At 41.3% G+C, this 13208-nt stretch overlaps 1 protein-coding gene across 2 annotated transcripts in view; it reads right to left on the bottom strand.

Annotated features, from left to right (window-relative positions):
• Nucleotides 1–13208, bottom strand: part of LOC124038280 (glutamate receptor ionotropic, delta-1-like) — a 446412-nt gene that overhangs the window by 68858 nt on the left and 364346 nt on the right. For both annotated transcript variants that reach the window (XM_046353943.1, XM_046353944.1), the window contains exons 7-8: nt 9495–9656; nt 3519–3638 (exon numbers count right to left, since the gene is read on the bottom strand). In XM_046353943.1, the coding sequence (XP_046209899.1) occupies nt 3519–3638; nt 9495–9656 (282 nt within the window). The remainder of the gene's footprint in view (nt 1–3518; nt 3639–9494; nt 9657–13208) is intronic.

Here is a 13208-nt window from a genome sequence, read left to right as displayed (position 1 = left end):
TGCTTTATGCAGACTGACAGCTCTGACTGCTCCATGCAAGCTGACAGCACCCTGCAGACTGGTATCTCCCTGCAGACTGACAGCTCCTTGCAGACTGGCAGCTCCTTGCAGACTGACAGCTCTGGCTGCGTCATGCACACTGACAGCTCTGACTGCTCCATGCAGGCTGACAGCACCCTGCAGACTGGCAGCTCTTTGCAGACTGACAGTTCTGGCTGCTTCATACAGACTGACAGCTCTGACTGCTCCATGCAGGCTGACAGCTCTGACTGCTCCATGCAGGCTGGCAGCACCTTGCAGACTGGCAGCTCCTTGCAGACTAGCAGCTCCTTGCAGACTGGCAGCTCTGGCTGCTTCATGCAGACTGACAGCTCAGGCTGCTCCAAACAGGCAGGAGGCTCCGGCAGCGCTGGAGGGAAGGAAGGCCCTGATAGCGCTGAACAGGTAGCGCAGGAGAGGAGAAAGGCTCCGACAGCTCCCAAGACCAGAAGTCCTTTTATTGCTGCTCCTAAATATGGTTCCCAATCAGAGACATTGAGAATCACCTGACTCTGATAGAGAACCGCCTCAGGCAGCCAAGCCCATACAACACCCCTACTCAGCCGCAATCCCAATAATACAAAAACCCCAATACGAAATACAACAACATAAACCCATGTCACACCCTGGCCTGACCAAATATATAACGAAAACACAAAATACAATGACCAAGGCGTGACAAGGATGTGTTATTTTAGTGTTTCCTTTATTTTTTTGAGCAGTGTATATATATATATATATATAATCCAATGCATATATGAATATGCTTATGGATATTTTGAATTAATCATCAGCTTAGAAAGTGCTGTCCAATTCGTTTTGTTAGGCTTTGGAACAACATCCAGAATGACCATGTTTTCCACTCAGTTTCAGCCTGTTGTTGAACTTCTTCTTTCTTCGAATTGATCAATCACAGTGAGGTGAGCTTTAAAAGCACACACTTTTTTCATGATAAGTGTGTGATGTGATTTTTGATGTCAGAGTGCTTAGAGGGACAAAAGAGCCCTGAGTACCAGGCCATTAGTAAAGCATGTCCAGAGTGCATAAGAGGAGACTACCGTGACTCTACGTTCAGGTGGAATTTTACTGAGGTCATGACTCATGACTGCAGTTGTCGTGGTAATACGATCACCGCAACAGCCCTAGTTACACCACGGGGTGGTCCTCCACGTCCTGAAATCGCTATCAATTCTGGATAATGTGGTTTGCTTACAACCAGGAAATGTTACTGGCTCATTTCTACCGGTGAGATGCAGAAACGCTCGTATTTGCGTGTAGTGAGGAAATGTGAAATGTTTATGACACAAATTATATGTTAATAACTAATGGACCTATATATAGCCAAATAGAGCAGCAGTGAAATGTCTCTTTAATGTCCTCAAAGCCTACTCAACATGCATCGGTAAGGACAAAATTATTTTCCTGAGCGAGACAATGTTGTTTGTGATGGTCGACCTGTGTGATAGCTGAATCAATCCCACACTCCTCACCAGGAACATATGAACAGGCTATTAAATGGGACAGAGAGGTACTTGTGTTTGTGTCTGGTTTCCCCAGTAAATGGCCATGCTCCAAGGGGAAGGCAGACAGGCATACTGATAATGAACAACAACACTGAATGCATTTGGCATGCCATTAGCTGGCCCTCCCATGCCCTGCCTGGGTGCCTCTAATGATTTCAAGAAAATAATGCTCCAGTGTTTGTCTGTCTGCCGTATCTATATGTCTGCACATGTTTTTCAGCACAGGTAGTGTGTACTCATGTGACCATGTGTATAGTATGCATTTGTTGCTCATACTGTGTAGCGGGTGTGTGTGTGTGTGTGTGTGTGTGTGTGTGTGTGTGTGTGTGTGTGTGTGTGTGTGTGTGTGTGTGTGTGTGTGTGTGTGTGTGTGTGTGTGTGTGTGTGTGTGTGTGTGTGTGTGTGTGTGTGTGTGTGTGTGTGTGTGTGTGTGTGTGTGTGTGTGTTTTCCGCAATTGCTAATGGCCATAGTATGATGAATTGGCTTAATAATTCCAGTTAGGTAGTCTAGTGATTAAATCTTCATTACAGTTCCCAGTCACTCCCTGCTCCACATTGATTGCCAGTGAACTCAATTCCTCTTAATTCTGCAGTAACTTTGTGACTGAACCAGGACAGAAGCATCAACAAACAACAACTTGCACAGTGCACACAAACAAAGCATACTATTTGTGGTTTTGGTTAGTTCGTCTTCACACACACACTTGCATGTACACACACACACACAGACTTGCATTACCACAGGCACACATTTACACACGCACAGACATACATAGATGCACAGACACACACACACACACAACATTTATTGATGTTTTGTCTCCTTATTGATGTTGTCTAATTTCCACTTGTGGCTTTTCCATTTTAGATAACTGGCCCACTAATGAGTATCAGAAGTAAATAGTCTGTGATAGTTATTGACACACTACTACACTGCACCTGCAGAACATATTATGCATCTCTTTAAGCTGGTATAGCTGTGTGTGTCTGACCATCAGGGAAAACTTTATAAGTCCCTTATTAAACCATTTGTAAACCGTTTGTAAATAGTTTACTTACCATTTATCATTATTCTTATATTTGTAAATGGCAATATGCATTCTCAAAATAGTTCTGTAAACATTTATAAACACTTTAAATGATTTATTAATGATTTATAAGATAATTAATTACGTGTTTGATCATAGCAGGGAAGTTCAAAGTCAAAAAGTAGTACTGCAGGTAATGTTAGCAAAAAACAGGAACCCACATTATTGTGAATGGAAAGAAAGCTATATTTGTGGTCAATTTCGTGTAAATATATATATATTTTTGGAGACAATCATGGTACCAATAATTGATTCTAAAACACCAGATGTATGTCCTTGAACCAATTATTTTAAAACCGCACAGAAGAAGTTATAAGGATAATTGAGTTGCTAATGGCAGCCTGCAGTGCAATGGTCGGCCATCAACTTGAGTTAGTCAATGAAAGGGGGCAGCAATGAGCTAGCCTGAATGTCACTTCCTGGATTAGCTCAACCTGCCCATGTTATGTCTCCATGAGATGCCATCTTTCCAACTTAATTTTGCTTCAGTGCGCTATTGAGTTTTCACATAGGAATAAATGGTGTCAAGAGATCGATTGCTTTGTCCATTCATATATAGTCATTGGATCACAGTATGTTCTTTTTCGGTAAAGCTTTTTTGAAATCTGACACAGCCGTTGCATTAAGGAGCAGTTTATCTAAAGTTCCATGTATAACACTTGCATTTTCATCATCATTTACGATGAGTATTTCTGTAAATACTCTGCAAAATCACTGGATGTTTTTGGAACTACTAAACACAGTTAGAATACACATTGTGCCCATGATTGCATATGTTCTTGCGTGTACCGAAACACAATTGATCAATATCAGAAAAAAGCAGTGAATAAAACAGGATGTGCATTTGCGTTGTTCAACATTGACTCACCCGTTTGACATCTTTCCCAAACGTCTCACTGTAGCTGGTCCCCAGGATCTCAAACTGGATGTGGGAGTTAGAACCTTCGGCACGGAAGTCCATCATTCCTGTTAACCCGGTGATCCGTCTCTATGGCAACAGCATAATGACAAGGATACTTTAAGTGGTGTCTAATCAATCAATGAAATGCATTTTATTTAGCCCTTTTTACATCAGCAGTTGTCCCAAAGTGCTGTACATATACCCAGCATAAAACAAAATGTAGGTTAGTTTAAAAAATATATAATTCTTGTTCTGGAGGCAGCTCTGCAGAGTGTTTACTAGCTGGCACAGACACAAAGTCATAAAATCAGTTTTTAAACCTAACCTTAACCACATCACTATTTTAGTATTTTTTTAAAATGTAACCTTTATTTAATTAACTACGCAAGTCAGTTAAGAATAAATTCTTATTTAGAATGAAGGCCTACCGGGGAACAGTGGGTTTGTTCAGGGGCAGATTGACAGATTTTTACCTTGTCATCTCGGGGATTCGATCCAGCAACCTTTCGGTTACTCGCTCAAAGCCTAACCTTAATTCTAAATTAAGACCAAAAAGCATATTTTTGTTTTAATACATTTTTACAATGTAGTCAATTTGGACTTTGCATCTGGCCTATCTAAGGGGAAATCGCTCAGTTCTGCCTTCAGGACAAGACTCACCAAAATAAATGTCAACCTGCGCCTAAAACCCCAAAGAGCGTACAATGCAGAGGCAGATGCACAGTGGCTAGGAAAAACTCCTTAAAAGGCAGGAACTGAGGAAAGCTCAAATCTCTAATATGCTTTGAGTGGTCTATAACATGTTCAGCAATCATCTAAGTTGATTGCTGAACATTTCTGTGTCCACATTTTAAATAAGTACACTACAACGCAACCTACGCTTGAGTGCCAACGGAGTACAAATGCATCCAAATGCTGATGCATCTATATGAGGTGATATGAAAAGGATACTTTACACTCATACTGTATGGCTTATACAGTGCATTCGGAAAGTATTCAGACCCCTTTACTTTTCCACATTTTTTACGTGACAGCCTTATTCTAAAAGTGATACAATAAAAAAATGATCTTCCACAATCTACACACAACATCCCATAATGAAAGAGCGAAAACAGATTTTTAGAGATGTTTGCGAATATAAAAACAGAACCTTATGCACATAAGCATTCAGACCCTTTGCTATGAGACTCGAAATTGAGCTCAGGTGCATCATGTTTCCATTGTTCACCCTTGAGATGTTTCTACAACTTGATTGGAGTCCTTCTGTGGTAAATTAAATTAATTGGACTTGATTTGGAAAGCCACACACTTGTCAAAATAAGGTCCCACAGCTGACAGTGAATGTCATAGCAAAAACTAAGCCATGAGGTCGAAGGAATTGTTCATAGAGCTCCGAGACAGGATTGTGTCGAGGCACAGATCTGGGGAAGAGTACCAAAAAATGTCTGCAGTACTGAAGGTCCCCAACAACCCAGTAGCCTCCATTTTTATATGGAAGAAGTTTGGAACCAGCAAGACTCTTCCTAGAGCTGGCCACCCAGCCAAACTGAGAAATCGGGGGAGAAGGGCCTTGGTCAGGGAGGTGACCAAGAACCTGATGGTCACTCTGACAGAGCACCAGAGTTCCTCTGTGGAGATGGGAGAACGTTCCAGAAGGACAACCATCTCTGCAACACTCCTGCAAAAAGGCTGTTATGGTAGAGTGGCTAGACGGAAGCCACTTCTCAGTAAAAGTCACATGACAGGCTGCTTGGAGTTTGCCAAAAGGCACCTAAAAGACTCTTAGAAACCAAGATTGAGCTCTTTGGCCTGAATGCCAAGGATCACGTCTGGAGGAAATCTTGCACCACCCCTACGGTGATGCATGGTGATGGTAGCATCATGCTGTGGGATGTTTTTCAGCGGTGGGGACTGAGTTACTATTCAGGATCGAGGGAAAGATGAACGGAGCAAAGTACAGAGAGATCCTTGATGAAAACCTATTCCAGAGCGTTCAGGACCTCAGACTGGGGTGAAGTTTCACCTTCCAACAGGACAACGAACCTAAGCACATAGCCATGACAATGCATGAGTGGCTTCGGGACAAATCTCTGAATGTCCTTCAGTGGCCCAGCCAGAACCGGGACTTGAACCTGATCGAACATCTCCGGAGAGACCTGAAAATAGCTTTGCAGCGATGCTCCCTATATTGAACCTGACAGAGCTTGAAAGGATCTGCAGAGAAGAATGGGAAACACTCCCCAAATACAGGTGTGCCAAGCTTGTGGCATCATACCCAAAAAGACTCAAGGCTGTAATCGCAGTCAAAGGTGCCTCAACAAACTACTGAGTAAAGGTTCTGAATACTTAAGTAAATGCAATATTTCAGTTTTCTATATTTTATAAATGAGCAAAATGCACTGAATGCACTGTATGGTTTCTGAATGCACTGTATGGTCCAACCAGCTGAACCACCAAGCTTACCAGCTCAATTTCTATACAGACCATTGATTTTAAGTCAACGACAGGAACGTGCTGATAAGAACATCTACTGTGCAAAGGGGGGTGCAAAGCAGGGCCTTCAAGGGGGCAAGTGCTCAAAATGAAAAACTTTTTTTTTTTGCTAGTAAATCTGTTAGTAAATTAGCTCAAGATATTTTACTGATTGTGATTTATCTCTCTTTTAGAGGTCTTCACGGATCCATCTGTACCCGCATACCCAAAAATAAAGTAGCTGCTTCCCTGACTCAGATCACATCTTGTCTGGGTCCGGACCAGGTCCATACGGAACGGGTCTAGTTGTCCTCGGGTCCGTTCGGGAACGTGTCTCAAAATTATATTTTTTTATTTATTTATGCATATCGGGTTCAGGTGGGAAAGCCCCAGATCCATTTCGGAATGGACCCTTGAAGACCTTTACTCTCTATGTATTTCTTCCTCTCTCTGCTGTACATATCAGCCAACTAGACTGAATATTGATGATGATGTAGGCTAAATCAAGTGTTATCAAGTGTTAATCAAATGTTATGCTGCTGTGGCAGTACTGTTGATATTTAAACTAGGTAGCTAGCTACACACACTCGACCAGTGACAGCATCTCTCAAGCCTGTTTGGACACCACCATACAGGGCAGACTGGGAAAAAGTCGCAAACAGGCACGTACAAGCTCAGTACATGGAAGATCAGACGCAACCAATGGACGGGGAGGGGGATGGCGAACTTAACAACGACTAGCTGGTTGTGGATTCCGAACAACCATGATACAAAATGCATACAAAAAAAAAAGATTTTGTGGGAAACTATACCACCACCAAAAAGGGCACTTGGGAGAGTGGAAGGGCAAAGGGGCATGTGCTCTGCACAGGTAGAGCCCTATCCGTGCAGGTGCCTGGTGCAAAGTGATGTCCATTAGATGATGTGCAAAGTACGTAAAACATTTCAAAATCATCTGGTTTCTCAGGGAATGGTGAGCAGTAGAGTGAAATCATGACTCGTCAACAAGGCAGTGTCATCATGACTTCATAAGAAAACAATTAGTCATACAATAGGTCCTTTTCCCTTCAATATTTTAATAAAAACACTTTTGTTAATTTCTAAATGATTAACTTCATGAAGGGTTTAATCACAGCCTATAAATTGATGCAATCGAGTACATTTTGTTCTAATTTGTTCATTTGGATAAACCAAGATGACCGAAGGCAATGCTGGTGAATGAAGCCGAGAAAGGAAAGGGGGACGCCAAGCTAGGCTGAAAAGATGTGCTATACGGCCTCCTCTTCCTAGTATCCTGAAGGCTAAAATGTGAAATCCCTGCCTTTTTTTTATGAACTCAGAGGAAGGCCTCAATCTTAGAGGGACATCAGGGAATGCTGTGGCTTTGTTTTTACAGAGACATGGCTTACGGACGATATACTCGACTCAACCAGATGGCTTTTCCATTTTCCGTATGGATCGAAAGGCAGTGTGTTTCCTCATCAACAATACCTGGTGCACTGAGATTGAAAACATCTCAAGCTCCTGTTCACCCGATTTGGGGCGGTCGGTAGCTTAGCGGTTAAGAGCGTTGGTCCAGCATCCCTGCGCCGACTTGGTGACAAATCTGTCGATGTGCCGTTGAGCAAGGCATATTGCAATTGCTCCTGTAAGTCACTGTACAAGATAATTAGCCAGCAAGAATCCTCTCACCCGGAAGCAGTCTTTATTGTCGTGGGTGATTTTAACCAAGCAATTATCACCAAAATGTATCCTGCCCCACAAGAAGAAACAACCTGCTGGACCATCAGATCACATCTCTCTGTTCCTCTCTGTTCCTCAACAGGGAGACACCAACACAGAGAATAGTGAGTCGTTGGACAGAGGAGGCAGACCAAAGGCTGCAAGATTGTTTTGAGAATACTGATTGAAATATGTCTCCACCAAGGAGACTGATACATCAACATTGAAGAATATACATCGTCATTCACAGGCTTTATTAGGAAATATGTTGATGATGTTGTACCCACAATAACAACATGGACAAACCCCAACCAAAAACCTTTGATGAACGGAGATATCCGTACCATTCGGAGATCACGCACTGCAGCATTCAATGTCAACAGAACAAACCTCAATTACTCAGTGGTGTGCGGAGCAAACTTGTATTGATGTTTGACAACTCATATTCGTTCGCATGCGGCAAGGACTACAGACAATAATGGACAACAAAGGCAAATCCAGCTGTGTGGTGCCCACCTAAGCCTCCTTCCCAGACGAGTTTAACACATTCTTTGCTCGCTTTGAGGGATCCAGGAAGATGCTCTGGACGACCAGGTGCATTCGCTATACAAGGCTGACGTGAGGAAAATTTTCAAGAGAGTGAAAACTCACAAAGACACCAGCCCAGATGCCATCCCTGGCAAAGGTCCTCAGAGTGTGTGCTGACTAGCTGGCGGGCATTTTCTCTGACATCTTCAACATTTCTCTGTCCCAGGAGACCACCATCCTCCCAGTGCCCAAGAAAAACAAGGTGACATGCCCAAATTACTATCGGCCAGACGGGAAGACCACAGGCTGTGAGGATTGGCAACAACACCTCCTCAACCCTGACTGTTAACACAGGGGCCCCCCAGGGGTGTGTTGTCAGCCGTCTGCTGTATTCCATATGTTCACCCATGACTGCGTGGCTTTGCATGACACCAACTCCATCATCAAGTTTACTGATGATACCACGGTTGTAGGCCTGATAACCAAAAATGACAAGTCAGTCTATAGGAAGGAGGTAAGTGAAGTGGCATTGTGGTACCAAGACAACAACCTTTCCCTCAATGTCAGCAAAACAAAGGATTTACATTTTGATTTAATCTTTATTTAAATAAGCATTTGTTCTTAATGGACTTGCCTAATTACAATGACGGCTTACGCCGGCCAATCCATAACCAGTATGACGATGGGCCAATTGCAGGCCGCTCTACAGGACTCCCGATCATGGCCAGTTGTGATACAGCCTGGGATTGAACCAGGGTCAGTGATGTAGTGATGCCTCTAGCACTGTGATGCAGTGCCTTAGACCGTTGCGCCACTCGGGAGCCGTGAAAGTTGATTGTTGTCTTCAGGAAGAAGAGGAAGGAACATCCCACTGATCCACATCAAAGGGACTGCATTAGTAAGCAGTTTTAAGCTCCTCAGCGCCCACATCACCGAGCACTTGGACCAACAACCCTACGACTCTTGTCAAGAGGGCCCAACAGCATCTCTACTTCCTAAGGCAGCCGAATAAAATTGGCACGCCAAGGAGACGCAAGCATTTAGTTTGATGGTGTATACCATGTGAATCCTGCAAGTACCACAAATAAAACTTGAAACTTGAATCTAAACACAAAATATTAAATCATTCTCCTTGTACATCTGTATTCAAAGAGTTGAGCTACATGTGAAAAAAATGAAAGGAATCCATTTCGACACCATATGAGTTAGTCTGTGTCCTACCTTCTGGATGGTGTCCAGCATAGACCAGCCTCCATTCCAAGGCTTGGTGGACTTCCTCATGCAGTTCAGACTAGCCATGCTATGCCACTTTCTGTCCTCCAGCTTACTGTAGAAGGCATTGGCCAGCATCAGCACACTGTCATACAGGTACAAGTTGGAGACCTGGGGAGAAACAACACAATAAAACATCTTCTATAAAAGGTTTTGAGCAGAATCAGCATTGTCATGCAGGTAATGAACTAGTTTGAGATCTGGCAGGGAAAAACTCCCCAAAACTGTTGGAGCTAAAACGAGATGCTCAAAATCAATTGTTGAACCTTGTGAAAGATTACAAGACCAACACAAAAGTGGTTCCTCTATGCCTCTGCCCCTGTGAGGTTCAGGGGAAATAAATTGCTCAGTAGGGAATAAGCATTTCCACAGAATGAAAGGGAGAAACCGACCCATAGTGGTTGACACCTGGGGAGCAGGAAACACCCAGTCTGACACTGCAATGACCACTTTTAAGTTACAGACGAGAGATATGAAAGATAACCTCAAGTTTTCTAATGATAGAAAAAGACATGTCTGTTGAAATGCCACAGAGCATTACTCACAATTACACCCACGGTATATCTTTTCTAACTTGTCTGTAGGAAACTGTGATTGTGATTTATTGATGGACCACTGGAGAAAGAGAAGCCCAAACACATTCCCTGGCATTTTCATTTGGAATAAAAATAGGCACAATGGATTGCCTACGTCCAAAGCGTGCTTTCGAGATACACCAACAAAGGCATGTATGAATGGCAGGGTACAGCAATGACACAAGGAGAGATATTTGCTGAAGGACACCATTCCTCAGATCTCTGTTCCTGTATTCTATCATGGTTCACCATGAGATCAATACATGTACAATTATTGTTTTCCTCATTTCATAGAGGATTCAATTGGACATTCAATCCACATGGTCATATTGGGTATAGAGGAAAACACACTTGTTGAGTTGAAATGAATGTGACGGTGGTAAATCGAGTTTACAAAATGCATACATTTTTTAAAAGTTAGCTCAAACATAAACACACTAGGTCATTTCCATATAAAAGGACCATTGAGCAACAACATGTGATGTTCATAAGAGCATGTCAAATTGGGTGTCAAAAGAAAGCCACATCTATATATATATATTTTTAAATGAAGGCATATATACATTTTCAACCATTTTCCATCCTAAAAACATGGAATAGGCAAAGGCTTTGATTTCTGGTCAAACAGATGGAAAATGGGTCTTAGAAAACATCTACCAGAAACACAATAATGTTGAAGTAAAGACTCCTGACAAATAATATCAACACTTAGAGTGCCTTCAAAAAGTATTCATAACCCTTGACTTATTCCACATTTAGTTGTGTTACAACCCGAATTCAAAATTGATTAAATATGTATTTTTTCTCACCCATCTACACATAATACCCCATAATGACAAAGTGAAAAAATGTTTTTAAGAAATGTTTGCAAATGTTTTGAAAATGAAATACATAAATATCACAAGTATTCATTCACAACCCTGAGTCAATACATGTTAGAATCACCTTGGGCATTTATTACAGCTGTGAGTCTTTTTAGATATAGATTTTAGATATTAGATCTCTAAGAACCTTCCACACCTGGATTGTACAATATTTGCACATGATTATTTTTACAATTCTTCAAGCTCTGTCAAGTTGGTTGTTCAGCATCGCTAGACAGCCATTTTCATGTTTTGCAGTACATTTTCATGCCTATTTAAGTCAAGACTAAGTAGGTCACTCAGGAACATTCAATGTGATCTTGGTAAGCAACTCCAGCGTACATTTGGCCTTGTCTTTTAGGTTATTGTCCTGCTGAAAGGTGAATTATGGGACTCCCGATCATGGTGGAAATCACTTTGAGCTGATTTCCTGGTGTTTTTAAAGTATTGTATGTCCCCCACAAAAAATGTATGTTGTTTTATTTTTTATTTTTTATCAGAGAACCTGGAGGGGGCCAGTTGGGAAACCCTGCTCAAAGGGATATTTAATGTATGATTTTTATTTTTAACCATCTACCAATACGTGCCCTTCTTCACAAGGCATTGAAAAACCGCCCTGGTCTTTGTGGGTGAATCTTTGTTTGAAATTCACTGTTTGACTGAGGGATCTTACAGATAATTGTATGTGTAGGGTACAGAGAAGTAGTCTTTCAAACACCTATGTTAAACACGATTATTGCACACAGAATGAGTCCATGCAACGTATTATGTCACTTGTTAAGCCTTTTTTACTCCTGAATGTATTTCGGCTTTCCATAACAAAGGGGTTGAATATTTATTGACTCAAAACATTTCAGCTTTTCATTTTTAATTAATTGGAAAAAATCAAGGTGTGTGAAGACTTTATGAAGGCACTGTATATTTAGTTTTGGATACATTTTTCTGTCTTCTGTAGGTTTAAGAAACTTTGCCTTGGGCCTTGAAATTCCATTACCAAAAACCCACATATCCTTAAGTTATTTTAAAATGTGTCTCCCTCATAAGGAGGGAGGATAATGAAAGTTCACAGAACTTAAAAGGTAGGCCTATCAATTAGGTATAGTGTTTTTACTGATATCAATTTTGTTTCTGAATTATTAAGTGGTTAAAACTTGAAATTCCATTACCAAATCGTTAACGAAATTTTCCGAAAGATCGGTAATGGAATTTCTGCAATTAAATCATAGTAGTAACAAACCACAGTTGGGTTCAAAAGTTTGTACAGGACAGTATAGTTAAGTACAGCTCAGTAATGAAAAGTAGAGTATAGTTCAGTACAGTACAGCACAGTAAAATACAGTACAGTAAAGAAACGTATAGTTTAGTAGAGTACTGTACAGTTGAGTTCGGTACAGTACACAGTAAGGCACACTAGTGTTGAGTACACTGTATTGCACTGTACTCTACTGTACTATACTGTACTGCACTCTACTGAACTCTACTCTATATAAAAAAAACAGTGTTTAGAATAATACACAAATATTTAAAGAAGGATATTGCATTTTTATACATTTGTATACCTTAGGATACATCACCATGAAGAGAAGGAAATGCCCAAATACAACACCTAAAGCATTTGTTTTCTCTAAAGCTTTATGGATGGTCTGGCTGGTGTACTTAAGGCTTTATGCATCACTTGATGAATCCTAAGAAAGAAGGGTCTGGTGTACTAACATATCATGATCATGATTTGAAAGGGGATAGATAAGTGGCCAGTGCTTTACACAGCACAGGTAACACGTTTAAATTAGAAAAGAAAAGCACTTGCCTGTGCTTTTTTTCTCTCTTACAAATACTTGGCATTAGCCAGTGCTTCACCTTTTTTCACATTAATAATTGAGAGATAAAGTCTAAAGTAATACCACATGATTTTACCATCTGTCCTGAACAGTGTTCTATGCTAGCTATGGAGTTGGAATAGTAAGTCACGGTCATTGCACACTAGATGACTACGGAGAACATTTCTAAGTCATTTTTAACATTAGAAATCTGTGTTCCTGTGTCAGAATAGTGATGACAGACTGAGGTGTTTAACATTGGAGGGATGTGTGAAGGAAATGACAGTGTAAGAACGATGATGATGTTCAATGTTGTGACAGCGCTGACAGGCAAATCGCTCTCGCCGACCTTCAGAAATGCTTGTGTCATGGTTATGGTCATGTCTTGTCAATATATGGGGTGATGTT

Source organism: Oncorhynchus gorbuscha, linkage group LG06, assembly GCF_021184085.1.
Source record: "Oncorhynchus gorbuscha isolate QuinsamMale2020 ecotype Even-year linkage group LG06, OgorEven_v1.0, whole genome shotgun sequence".
In the NCBI taxonomy this organism is placed as follows: domain Eukaryota; kingdom Metazoa; phylum Chordata; class Actinopteri; order Salmoniformes; family Salmonidae; genus Oncorhynchus; species Oncorhynchus gorbuscha.
Note: the sequence above shows the minus strand (reverse complement) of the source record. Positions and strands in the feature narration are given on the sequence as shown.